The following is an 18,088-nucleotide window of genomic DNA, read 5'->3' as shown; positions in this document are numbered from 1 at the left end:
CGTCTTTCTAGGAGTTAGGCAGTCCAGACAGGATGCAGGCCTCTGGGTCCCTGGTTGTCTCTACAATGTTTATTGAATCTCAGGTGTCCATGGTGATAGATGACACCAGGTTACAAACTTTAGTATTGCTCAATAAAACTAAGGTATGGAAATGTATCATAGAAATTCAAAAAGTCCTGTCAGAAATGCATTTCATTTTAATGTGTTACATGAGACATAAAGATGTCTAATGACCTTTTTCTTGTGTTGAAGGACAAAAATGAAGCGACCCTTAATCTAAACCACTCTTTGCCCCTGTTGAAGAAACTGGGTCTCCCCCTAAACGCTGCAGTAATAATGAATTCTGGGAGTCACAGCAATGGTTCACACTTTTATACATTCAACAGCAATGCAGGAAATCAAATGGTAAGTGCAGAATCGGCACGCTAAAACAGTTATTCAGGTGAAGTCAATGACACACACCAGTCACGCATAACATTATGACCACCTGCCTAATCTTGTGTTGCTCCCCCTTTTGCTGCTAAAACAGCCCTGACCTGACAAGGCATAGACTCCACTAAACCCCTGAAGGTGTGTTGTGATATGTGCACCAAGATGCTAGCAACAGATCCTTGAAGTCCTGTAAGTTGTAAGGTGGGGCCTCCATGGATCAGACTAGTTTGTCCAGCACATCCCACAGATGCTCAGTTGGAATGAGCTCTAGGGAATCTTATTATCCTGCTGAAAGAGGCCACAGGTACATGGTCTGTAACAATACTTAGGTAGATTGTACGTGTCAAAGTAACATCCACATGGATGGCAGGACCCAAGGTTTCCCATTGCCCAAAGCATCACACTACCTCCACCAGTTTGCCTTCTTCCCAGGTGTTCCCCAGGTAAGGACGCTCATCCTCCCGGCCATCCACAAGATGTAAAAGAAAGCATGATTCATTAGACCAGGCCACCGTCTTCCATTGGTCAGTGGTCCAGTTCTGATGCTCACGTGCCCATTGGTGGCACTTTTGGCAGTGTACAGGGGTCAGGATGGGTACTCTGACTGGTCTGTGGCTCTGCAGCCTCATACACAACAAACTGTGATGCACTGTGCATTCTGACACCTTTCTATCAGAACCAGCACGAACTTTTTTGGCAGTTTGAGCAACAGTAGCTCGTCTGTTGGTTCGGACCACACGGGCCAGCTTTCGCTGTCAGTCAATGGTCATAATGTTATGCTTGATCAGTGTATACTGTATATTTTATAACCAACAGGCTATACAGGCCTAAAGCTGCCATAATAAAAAAAGACCTAACATATAGATTATGCCATTATTTTCAACATAAAAAAATATTTTTTTAAATGTATGTAAACAATAATTAAGATGTTTCATAAAGAAATATATGCATTTTAATCTACTTGTGTACTGATTTTCTCAGTTATTTTCCCATTCAATTTTCCATTTTTAATAGTTAAATACTCACCATCATGCTACAAAATTCATTCCTTCATTCATTAAATTTTAAAAAGCAGGCAAATTAATACAAATGTACAGCATTTATGCCACCTTTTCTAACTTTATAAATTGCATTAATTTTATCATCACTGTTTAATTATATATCACTTTATTTACTGGGTTGTTTCTTTTTTTTTCCCCCTTTGCTTCTGATTTTGTAATTTTTGGTCATGTACAAAACAGCAGAAAAATAAATCTGACAGCGCAAAGATGAAATCTGTTTATCGCTGCATGGTGCTTCAGGTGTTAGTGGAAGACAAATGATGAACTAAGATGTGTGTACTTTAGTTGGAATTTCTATAACAAGTGCTGTTGTTCACGTTCTGAATCCTCTGCAGTTAAGTCAAGAGATGACAGTGACAAAGATGTCTGAGACAGTGAGAGTAAAAAGCCATTTTAGACACACGGTGAATTATCTGAAGAAACTGGGAATCCCCGCCAATAACAGCATTCAGGTAGGAAACTGAAAAGGATACATGACTGTATCTCATGGCACCTGCTGTAGCCAAGATGTTAGCATTCACTAAACACTGGATGATGACTGTGTCCAGGTTGAGTTTGGTTCTGCTGAGGGGAAAGCCATGACCTTACAGTCCCAGTTTGGCAGTCAGCTGGCAGGACTGAGACTTAAGACGAAAAAATTTCCCAAAGAAATAAGAGGAAGCATGTGGCACAGCTGGTCATGGCTACATGACAGAGGACTGCCACTTAATATAGAGGTATTGGTATATACTGACACAGTCTAAACACACATTCTTTATATCATACTGATGAGCAGAGGTTTTTCTGTCTCAAAATGTTCTATTAATTCACAAAGTTGATGACAAAAACTAGCAGCTTTCTTCTTTATTTCTCTCTCTAAGGGTCTTTGTTCCATCCGAGGAATCTTCTCTCAGCTTCAGTCCGGGGCTCAGCTCACTGTGGACGGACACAAGCTGCTCACGTCTGGCTTGAATTTCAGTGGCACTGATGGACGTTTGGCAGTTGTTTTCTCCTACTCTCCTCCAGCTTTCAATCAAACAAGAACACAATACAATCTGGACACTGTCCTGACTGCTCAGTTCAAAGGTCAGAGTAAAAGTTGTGTTTAATGTTGCTCTTTTATTTTAGTCATCTGTTTTATTTTAGGTATATTTTTATTCTTCATTCAAGTATGAGAGTTTCACACGCATCTTGCTTCATACTTCCTCTGTTTGATTGCTGATAGCTTTTGCCTTAAAGCCTTCCCACAAAGTGCAATACCACATAGTGGCCAACAGATGTCATTATTTTACTTTGTTTTGTGGCCATACCTCTTTGTTTCTCCTGCAGAAGCAAAAGATGCTTTGGAGACATTTTATTCTCATGAAGGTGTAATGACTTTACCCTGAGACAGTGATGCTCTGACACCCTTTGCAGGCCCTCTGAGGAGCGCCTCATTAGACATTCGCTGTCAGGATTGGAGGGTCCGAGCGGTGGGGGATGTTGGAGGTTGGGGCGCACATGGAGGAACCAAGGAGGCCAGAATCACACTGAAACACACAGTACAGGGACAAGCCATCCCTATTTTTCAGGTAAGGTTAGCGTGCATCTTTATCTTTGTTCTTCTGTGCTCACCGTCTACTTTTATATTATTATTATTACTGAATATTGTTGCAGGTGGAGGCCTGGGGAAGACTTACTGAGACACAGCTGAGGTGCTCCGTGGCTGTAAACCCTGAACTCAGCACCTCACTTGCACTCATTGTCCAGGGACACCATGTGCCTCACAGGTACTGTTAATACACATCAGTCATTCACTAATTAAACAAATGATTGTAAGTTGTCTTTGCAAACACAAACACAAACACACACACACACACACACACACACACACACACTCTGAAAATAATAGATGTTCTTTGTCCAGCAAGGACCTGATGGTGAAGGTAGTCCAGAATATCCCCACAATGTTGGCCTACCTCCCCTCTCAGCTCAATGTCCGATCTCAGGTGCGTTTAATTTGAACTCAAATAGACACACACTCTGTAAAATACAGTATGTGCTTCACTGTCTAAATCCCCTGTCAAATTACAAACGTGCAGCTGTTATTCTTTTAAATGCATTTGCAAAATGAATCCAATCCATCCCTCTCTCCTCCTCCAGCTGAACCAGTCTGAGTCCACTGCTGCAGGCTTGGTGGAGGTGCTGTCAGGCAGGAGGAGGCTGTGGGCTCTGGGGGAGCTGGCAGCCATAGAGAGCGGATACAGGCAACTTCTAGAGGTCAAACACTCGTACCCACAGGTATTTCTATGCTCAAATATGTCTTCACTGTGAGTACAGTTTATGCACAAGGTTTACTTTAAGAGTTTGCTGGCAATAACGAATGGTGATTTATCAGCAGATGTAATAATAATAACAATAAATAATAAAAAAAAACTAAATAAAAACTAATTTAAAAAAATGACTTTTTGCATCAATATTTGAATGTTGTTGCTTTTCGCATCCTCAACATCAAGATGTACCCACATCCTAAATGTGTTTTGGTTCTGTAGCTGAAGCCACTCCCCAGAACTGTTGCAGTGAGGACGGTGTACGAGGCTCAGAAATGGAGCTACCAAGTTCAGCAAGCAGCTGTTTGGGGCAACCAGGAGTTCAGCTTGTCTGGTCTGTACTCTGCTCCACCAGCACTGGAGATGGGGAACCAGACTATCAAGGGTACAGTTTAACACACTGACTTTGTAGAGTATCACAGCAATGCTTGATCATTATTTTATCTTCAAATGCCATGTTACAACTTAGCACTACAAAGAAAGATAAAACAGTTCCTGAGATTCTGGTTAATCACAGTGTGCTAAAGTCTCTCTCATTCCTGACATTAGTTCAGATCACCTGCATTCCCCGTCTGACCAGTTTGGATGTGACACTGGAGCGTTCATTACATGGAAGACTAGACAGTGTTTTACTGGACTGGACGAGGCATGGACAACTGGAGCAGGTCAGACTGTACAAACTGTTTCATGACCCTGACAAAGTCAAATTCAAATCGTGTTAATTTCTCTGTGATATCAGCTTTTGTGCCATTTTTACAGTCATTTAATGAAACAAAAACTAAAAGGAAATGTGTGTGGCTCTGACTATAAAGGAGCCCACTCAGAGGTTTATAAATTGGATTTCTTTTCTGCTCCATGTGGTCGTCTGAAGGTCAGAGCCCTCAGCTCGTGGAGTTGCTCGGAGGAAATAAATGCGACCAAACTGGAGCTGAAACAACCGTTCACCTCCACGTTCAGCCAGCTGTCGCTGCACACACGGTCACAAAACTCACAGAGAGAACAGCGCAGCAGCCACCAGGTACAGCAGGTTACACAACTATCAAATAATTTGCAATACATTTTGAACATGTTACATTTCTGTTCTCTACATTAGACCTCATATGTTTACCGTGCATTATGTAAATGAAATACTCTGATGTATCCCTCATTCTGTCACCCTTTAGACTTTTTACCTAAACTACAAATAAATAAATAGTAGCTATAACAATGACAGGGGTATAATGGGGTTTTTTTGTTTGACTGTTTATTTTCTATGTGCATCCAGGCCTATTTGTCATGGGACGGCGCTGTCCCTGCCAATGTCTCCCTCAGCCTGAACAAACAGTGGCAGGCCAATTCCAGCAGGGGGCAGGCATGTGCTCTGTTTTCAGCCCAACAGGTTGTAAATATTCAGCAAACCTTTCATGAGTCAGGCTGCATTTATGGAGAATAGTAAAGACATTTATGGAGCATAAAGTTACTTGATCTGTGTGTGTGTGTGTGCGTGTGTGTGTGTGTGTGTGTGTGTGTGTGTGTGTGTGTGTGTGTGTGTGTGTGTGTGTGTGTGTGTGTGCGTGTGTGTGTGTGTGTGTGTGTGTGTGCCTGCGCACAGATGGCTGTATCTTCTGTTAAAGGATGTATCTCAATGGCACACGAGGGGAACTCCTTTTCCCAAAATGCAGAATTAAGATGGGACAGCCGGAGCCTGAAGCAAGGCATGAAGTACCAGGTGCTTTGTTTTGTACAGTGAAAGACATCAACTTAATATGATAAAAGAGAAATAAGACAAAAACATCTGTCTGTGTCTTCTTGATGTTTCCAGAAAGGTCAGCGGGGAATGCACAGCCTCCAGGTTAATGTTGGTCTGGATAGAGTTTCTCCGGCACCCTGTCCTTCACACACACTTCTAGCCAAAGTTCAAACCAACCTCAAGGACCGTTTAGAGCACACTGTGCAGCTGGGCCTCTGTCCCCTACACCCCGTGAGTCCACACATTTGTTCTCACTGGTTTCTTTTTCTATTCATATTTGGAAACATTATACATAGTTAAAGATAAGATGTGTGGTAATACTGCCATATGTCACCAGGAGAAAATTTCCTCTTCTTATATCAAATTGGATCATATATATTCTTTGTTTCATTTGAATGACGTCCTCCTTCAGAGTTTCCCTTTTTGCTCATCCTCCTTTCCTCTTGTTAATTCGCTCTGTGTCTCTCAGACTCTGTCGTGGTCAGGAACCCACAGAGCGAACTTAGGGGAGGAGCTGTTTTACACTCAGTCTCGCCTGTCAGTGACAGGGCGTCCGTACCACTGCAGCTTCACCCTCGCCCTCACCAACTCCTCCACTGCTCAGGGGTCCAACATGTCTCTGTTCTCTGAGGTAAACAATTACGATAGTGTAAATTTATCTTTGGAGCTTACTGAGATACTGTGAACAGCACGCTCAGAGTAGTGACTTGCTAAAACATACGCTACTTTGTCATCTTTGTGCACATTAATGTGGAGCTTATTTACAAAATACACATCATGTAAAGACTTGAAACTATTAGATGGAATTAAGGTTGGCGGCACTTCCATACAATTTTAATTAGACCCGGCAGCTATGTCCATCTTTTATTTAAAGTCTGTGGATGTAATCTTTGGTGTTTGGATTAAGGCGGTGGTTCTCAATCTTTTTCTGGCATGCCCAACTTTAGAAAACAAATGATCATTCACAGCCCACAGTAACAATAAATGAATAACAGTTTTTAAAAAGGTCCATTTTGAATTTTGGTCAGTTTGGGAAATGGGCTTTTGTAGCTATTTTTGTTGAGAAGATTCATATCACTGTCACGCATAAACAGCAAAGCTATAAGCCAGGAACTCTGGAAACAGGCCAAGTAGCTAGCCTGGCTCCTTATTAATGTACAAATCCACCTACTAATACTTTCACTAAACAGAATGTTTTATTTCAAGTGCTAAAGTACAAAAATGACAAGATGTTCATTCATTCTGTGGGTTTTGTACAAATACAGTCACTTCCTGCTGGTTCCTAACAAGTCTCCAGGAAGTGACTGAGACATAGTGACACACCTGACTTGCATAAGCCCCCAACAAACCACAATAATGCTTCTTTAGCACTGGCGGTCATAATAATTGTAAAAGTACAGCCATGTGCCTTCAACTTTGAAGTCTAGGATGGGTAATTACAGTCTGGAGGTGAGGGGCAGGGCCCTGTCTCAGACCCAGAGGTCAGGTCTCTGGGTGCAGGCCACACTGGACGGCAGAGAGAAGATCTGGCTGAATGGTACCCTCGAGGGACGATGTCTGCAGACTACAGCAGGTCACGTGAATGGTAAATACAGAATCTCACATTAATGCCAAAAAATATCAAACCTACAATTACAAGAGATGTGTCTGTTACTGTGCAGGTCCAGGCCTGAGTGAGGATCTCACTGTAGCAGCATGTGTGGGAGTAAATCACAGTTTGATACTGGATGTGCAGAAAAGAAGTGGCAGCGGCACATCTGAAACTCTGGGCAGCGTGTTTCTGGGAAGAGCCAATCAGAGGCTAATGCTGAGAGCAAGTGGCTGTTTGGAAAGTCTAACTGCAGCAGAGGTATCGCTAATGACATAAAAATGTCGCAGTGTTTGCTTTTATGAGAATGGCTCTTTTCAAGTGGTTGTTTTCATGTGTTTCACAGGAACGGTTTGACTATCTGAGCTCTCAGATACAACATAAACTTATGGAGAGAATCAAGATATTACAGCGTCTACTCATAGATTTTAGAAGACAGGTAACCTCAGGCAAACTAGAATAATGCAATGACAGGATCTTTCACAGATCTAACTGCAGTGCTGTTTCTTCTTCACACCCACAGTCCAGAGACAGTCAGCTGCTCCAGGAGTTGAGTGCTCTGCCTCTTCATGTTTCACAGCGAGCTGAAGCTCTGCTGGGGAAGAAAGAAAAAGGCATGCTGGCTCTGTGGCAGAGCAGCCCCCTGCGTCACTTCTTGACCGACAGCCTGCCTCACTTTCTGAATCTGCTGCAGCATGCCTCACTGCAGGGACAGCAGGAACTGAGAAGTGAGTGCAGAAATAAAAAGGCTTACCAGAGCTTTAGGAATCATGTGTTGTAGAATTGTGCGCACATGATTAGTTTAGTTACGGTAAATAAAGACATGCCCTTTAGTTTTTGAGTGATTGCTGTGCAAATTAAATTTCCTTAAGGAACTCCAAACCATAAACTAATTCTCTCCTCCTTAACTTATTTATCTAAAGCATAAAAAACATCTCTTCTGTCTCACATGGCACTTATCAAATTTATCTCCTTGCGTCATCATAAAAATGTTTTTGTGGCCCCTCATTTCCTGTGAGGAGTTCTGGAGTATGAAAGAGACCTGTGTGAATCTGTGAAAACTCCATCTCTTGTTGTACCTTCTGTTCTTAGGGCCCCTTGCCACTCTGGCAGGTGTGTATCAGGATGTGAAGGGCCAGAGGCTGGAGGCGATGTGGAGGGAGGCTGTTTTGTTGTGGACTAACAGGCTGGTGGAGATCCTTTCTGCTCTGCTGGAGAATCCTCAGCTCAGGCCACTGTCACAGGCGGGTGTTACCACGCTCAGCATCGCCCTAGATGTGGTGAGATCTGGTGCATTATTATTAGTTTCTGGACAACACGGACGGAGAGAGAGCAAGGAAACACTATCACGTGGGGAGGACGTGACAAATACACACAAGGTAGTTAGGGAGAGAGGACACAGCTGGGGAAAACAAGACACAGGTGAACAGAAACCAAGAGGAATCACAAAATCCACAAGAACCACAGCCTGGTTTGACTAACCTGGATATGCTAAAAACTTTACCAAGGTATCAAATTAGATTCTGCAGTTAGGGCCATAGTGTCAAGGTATAAGCATATTCAGAATGTGGCAGACAGAGTTTGGCCCCAAAATGCAGGACTCGGCAGATAAACTTTAAGTGACTTTATTGTTGAGCTTTGCAAAATACAAAATCCTTCAAAGAGCAGAACCAGGCAGATTATCCAAAACTAAAGATCTTCAGACAAAAACAAGGAGCAGACAAATACACCTCCATGAGGGTACGACACGACAAAGAGCAGAGGAAAACTAAGGCAACAAACACACATCAGGTAATGACATAATTGGAAATAGCTGGGAAGGAAACACAGGAAGCAAAACTAAACCCAAGGCACAAGGACCGAAAACATACAATGTAAACAGGAAGTAGTGAACACAGAGATCAAGGTTAAGACATGTGACACAAGGAAAAAAGATAAACGATACAAGAGACAGACTGAACACAGAAACACCTGCTCAACCCGAAACACACACAAATCCAAAAACCAATAATAAACTAAGAAACATGACAAACATGAAACATGGCTGTATTTGAAGCATTATTCAAGAGGTTTAACAAAACAATTGCACTAACTATTTAGGAATTACAGCCATTTTTATACTACATTTTATACTACATGCATTTTCTGAGGTTGAAAATTAATGAGACAAAACTAACATAATTTTAAATATAAAGATTTTTTTTTTTATTAAAATCATTTGCATTCAATGACTGGAATCTAGAACTCATGGACATCTCCAAATGCTGTATTTTCTCCTTGAGACTCTCTGCCAGGCCTTTACTGCAGTTGCTGCTTCTTTCAGGGTCTCTCTGCTTTCAGTTTGTGTTTAATAACTGAAACGCATACATTGCTGGATTGAGATCAGGTGGCTGGATTGAAGAATATGTGATTTCTTTGGCTTGAGAAACTCTTGGGTTGCATTGTTTGCATTTACGCTGTGAAGCTATGTTAAATCAGTTTTGCTGCATTTGGCTGAATCTGAACCTTGTACACATCATCTTGCTGCTTCTGTCAGCAGTCACATCATCAATACACACCAGTGCCCCGGTTCCATTGGCTGTGTGTGGCTATCCATATGCTTCAGATCATGAGCTGTTTCTCTCCTCTTGTACTTTTGTCTTCCCATCATTCTGGTACAAATTAATCTTGGTTTCATCTGTCCAAGGAATTTTTTCCGGAACGGTGCAGGCTCTTTTAGATGTTTTCTGGCAAAGCCTAATCTGATCTTGCTGCTCTTGAGTATGCACTAGAGTGGTGATGTAAACCCACTACATCCATGAAGGTGTCTGTTGATTAAAGACTTGGACAGTGATACATCAGCTTCCTCAAAATCGTTCTTGACTTGCTGCAAAGTGTTTTTTGAGCCAAGGAAAGAATCCTGCAATCATCCACTTTAGCTGTCCTCTGTGGTCTCTCGAGCTATTTGGTGTTGTTGAGCTGTCCAGTGCTTCAGACTGTAGATTGTAGACTTCTAAAGTTTTTATTATCTGTCTGACAGGTTTATTTTGGGTTTTCAGTGTAATGATGATCCCACTTGTATTTCTTTGGGCCTAATGTTGACGGTTCCAGTGAACCATCAGTCTTCTTCCTATTATCCAATTCAGGGTCATGGTGGTGCTGGAGCCTATCCCAGCTGTTAGAGGATGAGAGATAGAGTACACCCTGCACAGATTGCCAGTCTGTTGCAGGGCTAACATGGAGAGAAAGACAGCCATTCATGCCTACAGCTAGTTTAGAATTAAGCTGTGGGAGGAACCCGGAGTACTGGGAGAGGAGCCGCACAAGCACAGGGAGAACATGCAAACTCCACAGAAAGGCCCCAGTCAGTCGATGGACTCAAACCCAGGTGCTTCTTGCTGTGAGGCGACAGTGCACTGCTGTGCTGGAATCAACTCCAGAATGTTTACCCGCTTACTTTCTCATGGAATAATAAGGGAACAGACCTCACCTGACCATGAACTGCTTCTCAGTGAATTGTCCAATAACATGCGAGCCTCTAAAAATGGGGGACAATGTATAAAATGTACAGTTAATGCAACACTTTTGTTAAACATCCTGAAATAAAGCTGGAAGTCCGCACATCTCGATTGTTCGAAATCACTTACAAATTAATTAATCAAAATTCTCTCACAAAAAAACTTGCAGTTGTCCAGAAACATAACGGTGGTGATTAAAGCAAAAATATGATGCTAAATTTGTGAAATGTGAAAACAAAACAAGTTATGTATGCCTGTAGTAAAAACAGCAGACTTTACCTCATTTATATTGGCAAAGGGATTTACTGAAACATCTGTAAGTATCCAATGTACTAAAACATCTGTATATATTTCCCACATGGAAAAGAAAACTTGCAGTAATACATTGTTTATGTGTTAAGCTGGCCCATATCACATTTTTATCTTATTACATATTTTATTTGATTCATATTTAATATTTGTAATTATGAGAAAGGTTTGAATGATTACATAATAGTATGGTTGCATGTAAAACATAAATCTTTAGTATTGGAGGATTTCTTTTTTCTTTTTTTGCAAACTGGGTTGTCATGACATGTAGAAAAATGTGTTCCAGTGTACAGCAGTCGCTCAAATTTCACAATGTCTTACAAGCGCTCTTCCTCCTGTGCCTTTCAGATTGTTTCCATTGTTTGTTTCAACCTTCACTTCACCCCTGCGGCAGCAAATGTTAGGAATGATCTGTGCTGTGGCTGTGTTGAACGTGTGCCACCTGTGGTTATCATTATTTATCCAGAGTGCAATTCAGAATACGTTTAAGTGCGTGAGAACGTGTTTATTGTTTTGCAAACAACTAAATCAGCTCCTCAGCTTGTGTCTGACTAGATGAAATTGATTTTGCCAGAAGTGTGATTTGAACCTGAGAAATGGGTTCAGGATGCTGAGCTCTTGGCTCATAGAATGGGATTTAGTGTTTTGGCAGTTCAGACAAAATGTGATGGCTGAATTTCTGTGTGGTCAATCAGGCTGGCCAGCATACCTACCACTGGATTGAGACCAGGTTGGCGATGGCTCTATCTGGAGTCAGGAAACAGCTTGCCTCCATCTACAGACTCTCCCCCAGGTATCAGAGATATCAGAGAACAGATCGCTACATAAGTGCTTTTTGAAAACGGTATTTTGGTCAGTTTATTTTGGTTCATTGCAGGTCCAAACTACATGCTGAATTTTAGTCACTGAAATGCTCTTGAAAGTAGAATTATGTGCACCTAGATGTTTGCACCTAAAGCTGGACCTGTTTTAACTTAAGCATTAACTTGCTCAGTTAAATGATCAAATATTGATGGATGAAAAGTATTCGTTAGATTTTTTGTTTTTCCCTTCCAGTGAATGTTCGCTGATTGTGTCAGCACCGCTGCCGCAGCTGCCCTGGTCGAGGATGGCCAAAGCTGGGCTGATGGAGATCCTTCTGGAGGAATGGATCCTGAGACCTCTGCAGACCCTCGCCTCTGTCAGACCCACTGCTGAACTTTATCGTCTCAAGAGGAAGATCATGGACAGCCCCTTCACTCGTAAGGCATCATTTTAATTACTCTGTCTGACAGATTCATGACAGAGCTGTAAAAAAAATTATTCAACCTTCTAACGCATGTGAATAAACACAGCAGGTGATAACTGCATTGAAGCAAAGGGTGGAGGTGTTGTGAACACTGGTGTTTATTGAGGTGTGCAAGTTCTGCTGTTCTGTTGATTTTTTTTTTTTTTCTTGGATCTTTTGTGACTTCCTGGATGCTGCTCTGTGCTTGGAGGACTTTTGGAAGGCCCACTACTTCTGAAAAAAACTTCTCCATTTGTAGTTCATGAGTACCAGGACCTCAAAAATAACTCGTCACTGCTCCCAGGCTGGTTTATTTCAATAATCCTCTTCTTCGGTCTTTTCTCAGGTCTTGTTTTGAATGTTTTACATGAGGATTTAAATGACAGGGCTGGCAGAACCATCCTGGGTATCTAGTACAGTTACAGCCAGTTTCCATGCTGTCTGGTAGTTTTGGAATTTAGGAACTGAGGCAGCGAATACGTTTTGGCTCAGCTTAGTTTGTATTAGATATCCTCCTTGCATCAGTATGTACAATTATCATTTAAAACTCAATTAAGTGTCTGAGCTGCAGAATGAGAACCCAAATTCAGGACAGACTGAAAAAAACGAGCCTTTATTTTTTCTGATAAAGTCCAAAAGAACAAAAATCCAGAAGCGAAGGGCAAACAATTAGCTTTGTATTAGATTTTGTTCTGACACAGGATGTATTTCACTTGAAATGTATATATACCAAACACAGTTCTTTCTTTCTTAAAACATGACATCCAATTTCAAAACACAGTCTTTTAAAAAACAGAAGTTATTCTTTTTTTTTGTCCATATTCATTGTCATTCTAACATTTAAAGTGTTTACAGCTAGTTGTTTTACAGTGTACCTACTGTAACCTGAAACTGACATGTTTACAGTACTGTTGTGTAAAGAATATAACATTTACAGTATATATAATGTTTACATACTGATACTTTATTGTGCCAACTGTGAGCCACATAACCTATCTATTTCTGTAAAATCTAACTGAATGTCCACATCAGTGTCTCCTCTATTCCCTTTCATGCCTGAATACTGCTATATTTAACATTTTAATAGCTACCCTGAACATGAAGATACCAGACTAATAGCTGCAGGAGTCCTGCTCATGGTGGCCCACTGAAAACTAAATGCAAACACTGGGAAACACGACACATCCACAACAGCCCGACAGCCCAACACTTTTAAAGAATGGAATAATGATTTGAACTAAAAACATATTGTATGGCACTTGCATAAGAAAAAATACTGATTCATGTGCTGTATAGTAATTTGTTACAGTGCAGGGTGCTGAGATTAACAAAAGCAGGAGTTGGAAAACATGGAGTTAGATCAGTGAAAAATTAAAGGAGGTGTGGGTAAAAAGGGCACTGCACGTCAACATAAAAATATTTATTTAGCATTATTTCAACCTCAGATTCCATGCCTTTGACTCATTTTCTGTGAAGAACATAAATATCACATTTGATGACTTTATACCGTAACCCCCTGCTCCATCTCCACCCCCCCCCCCCCCCCCCCCCCCCCACCCACCCACACACACACACACACACACACACACATACACATTTATATTACACATGTGGTGTTTGGTTCCACTTGGAACCACTCTACGTTTTCTCGCACTCTATCCCAGCTGCAAATCCGGAGTGGGACACAATGAATAAATAGCTTTGCCTTTGTAGCTCCTTAATCGATCAACATGGTGAAAGAGTTTCGGCTCAAAGAGCCTCAGTGGTTTCAGAAGCTAGAGAAGGTTTAGAAGAGGATGAATAGGTGCAGCACCGTCAATTCGTAGTCTGAAGACAAGGATGAGGTTGACCATCCAAAACACGCTTGTGCGCTGCCAGCAAGTGGAGAAAAAAAAATCTTTAAACTGAATGGTCTCGCCCAAGGGATGAGCCACCCTATATGGCTGCCAAAGTACTGCAGCCAGGGCCAACACTCATGTGCAGGACATTAAATCTGATTTTTTTTTTACTTTTCATCGCAGCTGCAATTTACAAATTCATATCAGGTGACATTCCCTGATCCACTAGCAAGCAATGTGGACCCAAGATGGCCGGGAAGACAAAAAAAAAAGAAAAAAAAAAAACCACATATATCAGGTGTATTACGACCGGCTCGTAAACCGAGGTCATACTGGTCGTAACAGCTGCTAGAAACACATATGCAGCACACACATCAGAAACACCCCTCATGTTTTGTATAGACTGGCATGAGTAAGCCATCTGTTCCATTTTTAATTCATTTCAAAGAAGTAGTGATCAGAAATATTTGCTTCACTTAGATTTGTACAAGATAAACACATTTTTTCCACCTATATCTTGTTTATGATTTTTTTTTCCAGTTTTTTTTTTAAATATGTTTTATCACAAAAGACAAATTGGACTTTTAGTCATAAATCAGTTCTGACAGAGGTAAGAGTCGGTTGTTTTAATTGCATGGAAATGAGATAAAACATCTGTTAAATACATTTACATAAATTGTTATTGGTTTATTGAGTTAATAATCCAATAATGCAGTGCATCTACCACCAGTAACAAAAATACAAGCACCACACAAGTTAAACAACTACAAAATGTCTTTAATTACTCACAGTCTGCGTCTCTGTGTTTGCCTTCTCACCTTACCTAAAGACCAAGCTTTATTGGTGGCGGATCAGTTCGTAGTGACGTTTGATGGTCACTTATACGAGCTGCCAGGTTCATGTCCGCTACTCCTCGCCCAAGATGTCAGCCCCGAGCCGTCGTTCACGCTGCTGCTCGGCACAGACGCACAGGACCTGCTCCTGATACAAATGAATAACCACACCATCAACATTCAGCGCGATGGACAGGTATGTGTTACCACAGGGGAATAAAGGGATTTTTGTGCAATCCGTGATGAATAAAGCAGGTTACGAAAATGCTCGTGTCACAGGTGAAGGCCGACTGCAGCAGCAGCGCTGTCAGCCACATATTTCACACTGAGGATGGACTGTCAGTCAGGAAAGCGTCGAACGTTGTGCAGGTGTCCAGTCAGAACGGAGCGTCAGTGTCATGTGACATGTCGCTTGAAGTGTGCAGCTTCACACTGGACGGATGGTCACATGGTGGGAAAGAGTCGGCATGACTTGTTATCTGTACACCTGGGGGGGTTGTACCAATATCTTTCTGCATATTCTCACACATAAAAGGGTTTCTTGTCTCCACAGGTGTGTCCAGTGGTCTGTTTGGGACCAATGATAATGACGCAGGAAATGATTTTCCTTTGTGTGACGGATCTCAGGCTAAAAGCTTGGAGGATTTTCTTGACACTTGGCAGGTAGGATTAGTGAGAGACTGGAGTTATTTGTGTATTCAACAGATATAACTGGTCCATTTCTTTAAAAAAAAAAAGTGACCATGTAGAGAATGTAAAATAAAGCAGACTGCTATGCTTTCTAAATCATTTAAACTAATTGAAAACTGAAAAATAATTGGGTAATAGAATATCTCAGGCAGTCTTCGAGAAGTAAAAATAGGTATGTCACCATATTTAAAGGGCTGTGTGGGAGAAGGTTCAACAATTTAAGAATGTTTTCACTATGAAAAAATCAAATACCGAACAGTCATGGTCTGCAGGCCCTCAAGTGAAACCGTATTAAGAAACAAAAACCATGCTGTACTGTAAGTCAAAACCCTGCTATGTAAAGAAAAAAAACAGATAGAAAAAAAAAAGGTCCAGAAACTTAACCAGGCACAGCAATATTCTGGGCTCGGGCCCTTTTAAGATGGGCTGTGATGAAGTGTGGAAAGCTGTTCCCTGGTCTAACCAATAAAAATCACTTTTTTGGGGGGAGTTCAGACACCTTGTCCTCAAGACTAAAGAACGGCCCGTGATCGTATTGCACTGTTTCTCTGAGCATTGCACGGTCTGACATTGGGGTGAATTTCTTGGGTCGAGCCCTCGTGCTAACTCGTGTTAGCACACAGTTGAATTCTCCAGACCTGCAAACTGCCAGAACTTCTGCTTTCACAGAGGTGCTCACACTTACTGATGATCAGGCAATTAAGTGCATGTGATTAGCAGCACCTGGCTGCTACTTACCCTCTCAATTCCTCTGGAAGCAGTAAGGATATATTTAGCTTTTGAATTTTATTTTGGCTTAATTTTGTTAAATAAATAATGACACAATATAATACGCCATGCTTTGTTGTTCATCTGAGGTTGTTTACCTAATTTTAAGTATCTAAAGACCAAATAATTTTTATTATGTGCTCATACGTAGAACCTTCAAAGTGAAAAAGGGTCTACTTTCTTTTTACTAAGACTGTATTCAACAAAGGAGGCCCCAAACTTTTTTTTTCTCCAAACAACAGCCATTAGTTTAGCCATTTAAAAAAAAGAAAAAGACTCAGTTTCAACATTTGATGTTGTTTTGATATTTGGTAGTTTTTTGAAATTGAGATTAAGTGAAATTGTGAAATCCATCCATCCATCCATCCATCCATCCACCCATCTTCTTCCACATCCACGTCACAAGGGGGCTGGAGCATATCCCAGCTGCCATAGAGTGGGAGGCAGGGTACACCCAGGACAGGTCACCTGCCTAACACAGAGTTACAGAGAAACACTCACATTCACACCTATGGGCAATTAAGAATTTCCAATTAACCTAACCCCAGTAACTACATGTCTTTGGACTGTGGGAGGAAACCAGAGTACATGGAGAAAACCCACACAGACACAGGGAGAACACGCAAACTCCACACAGAAAGGCCTCAGCACATAAGATTTTATAGGCACAAGATTTCTTCTTGTGTCTATAAATGTTTGCACAATTGTCTTTCTTGAGGTGTCCAGTGTTCACCTGCACTTTGACCATTTCTTTGTGTCTTCAGATGAAACCAACATGCCTCAAACCTTCAGGGACAACAGAGAATTTTTCAAAAGCAGCCACGAGTCCAGCGAGCTGCGACTTTCTGTTCTCTTCTGCTGATTCTCCACTCAGGTCTTGTTTCAGGGTGGTAAGTAGAAAAACACAGCTGGCATGTGCCTGTGGTTTTTCAGCCGAAAGATCTTAAAATGGGCAGGAAAATTGCATTAAAATTCCATCTAAGTTTGGTAGAGAACAAAATGCTGGCCATGCAGGGAAGTGAAAACAGATGCCCTAAACCTGAAAATCTCTGTTTTCTCCATCACATTGTTTTTTGTTTGTTTGTTTTTTTTGGTTGATTGTGTGTTGTTCTCACAAACTCATCAGGTGGATCCCGGCCAGTTTTTGTCTGTGTGTAAATTCAGCTCATCCAGAGCACCCTGCAGATTAGCATTCGCTTTCGTTCACCTCTGCCAGCAAAACTATGTACCCCTGGAGGTCCCCATTCAGTGCAGTGAGTTAGGCCTTTTACATAAGACATGCATGATTAATCTTGTACTATGTTTCTGTATGTAGAAATGTAAAAAGTATATTTTATGGTTTTAATATGTTTTTTTGTGTGTGTGTGTTTTAGTGAAAGTATGAAGGAAGGACAAGCTAATGAAGAGCAACAATGGGAAATTTATGGCCTCTGTAAGCTGCTATAATGGACAGATTTATTCTTGTATACCACTGTTTGTGCCCCATTACCTTTATACTTTCATTTTGTACTCCACTGTATAGTCACACATTCGTATACCTCCTGTAATGTAAAACCTTTGCCCTGTTTAGACATCCAGTGTGAATGCAAACACATTCACTGTAGCAAGTAGGTTATTAATAAAACTATGTAATAAAAATTTTTTTTAATATTTGTGGTGACCCCGTGTGACAAGGGAGCGGCTGAAAATTGCTTTTTATTATATATTATTCTTTTCAAGCTTTGCTTATGTAACCAGGACAATGACAAACACAAAGTCTGAAAAAAAATTATACATAATTTCATTAAT

General features: G+C 41.2%; 1 protein-coding gene across 1 annotated transcript; it reads left to right on the top strand.

The window, feature by feature from the left end:
• The first annotated feature begins 43 nt into the window (after positions 1-43).
• LOC115796202 (uncharacterized) lies at positions 44-17,925 on the top strand. Its single transcript, XM_030752495.1, has 29 exons — positions 44-143; positions 253-405; positions 1,829-1,945; positions 2,042-2,209; positions 2,354-2,558; positions 2,889-3,043; positions 3,129-3,241; positions 3,379-3,460; positions 3,615-3,752; positions 4,004-4,166; positions 4,331-4,446; positions 4,653-4,799; positions 5,046-5,159; positions 5,373-5,489; positions 5,583-5,741; positions 5,980-6,141; positions 6,933-7,095; positions 7,172-7,359; positions 7,445-7,537; positions 7,622-7,826; positions 8,191-8,378; positions 11,600-11,697; positions 11,961-12,145; positions 14,839-15,038; positions 15,122-15,293; positions 15,396-15,505; positions 17,065-17,190; positions 17,427-17,553; positions 17,674-17,925. The coding sequence occupies exons 1-29, from the start codon at positions 66-68 to the stop codon at positions 17,682-17,684; spliced, it is 4,053 nt and encodes a 1,350-aa protein (XP_030608355.1). The 5' UTR covers positions 44-65; the 3' UTR covers positions 17,685-17,925.
• The last annotated feature ends 163 nt before the right edge of the window (positions 17,926-18,088 follow it).

The sequence above is a fragment of the Archocentrus centrarchus genome, chromosome 17, assembly GCF_007364275.1.
Source record: "Archocentrus centrarchus isolate MPI-CPG fArcCen1 chromosome 17, fArcCen1, whole genome shotgun sequence".
NCBI lineage: Eukaryota > Metazoa > Chordata > Actinopteri > Cichliformes > Cichlidae > Archocentrus > Archocentrus centrarchus.
Note: the sequence above shows the minus strand (reverse complement) of the source record. Positions and strands in the feature narration are given on the sequence as shown.

Bases quoted from the DNA above. Each gene is read 5' to 3' on its own strand.
- LOC115796202 (XM_030752495.1), top strand. From the start codon at position 66: ATGTTTATTGAATCTCAGGTGTCCATGGTGATAGATGACACCAGGTTA. The intron at 1,946-2,041 runs GTAGGAAACTGA...GACTGTGTCCAG, and splicing joins CCGCCAATAACAGCATTCAG to GTTGAGTTTGGTTCTGCTGA. The intron at 7,827-8,190 runs GTGAGTGCAGAA...TTCTGTTCTTAG, and splicing joins GGGACAGCAGGAACTGAGAA to GGCCCCTTGCCACTCTGGCA.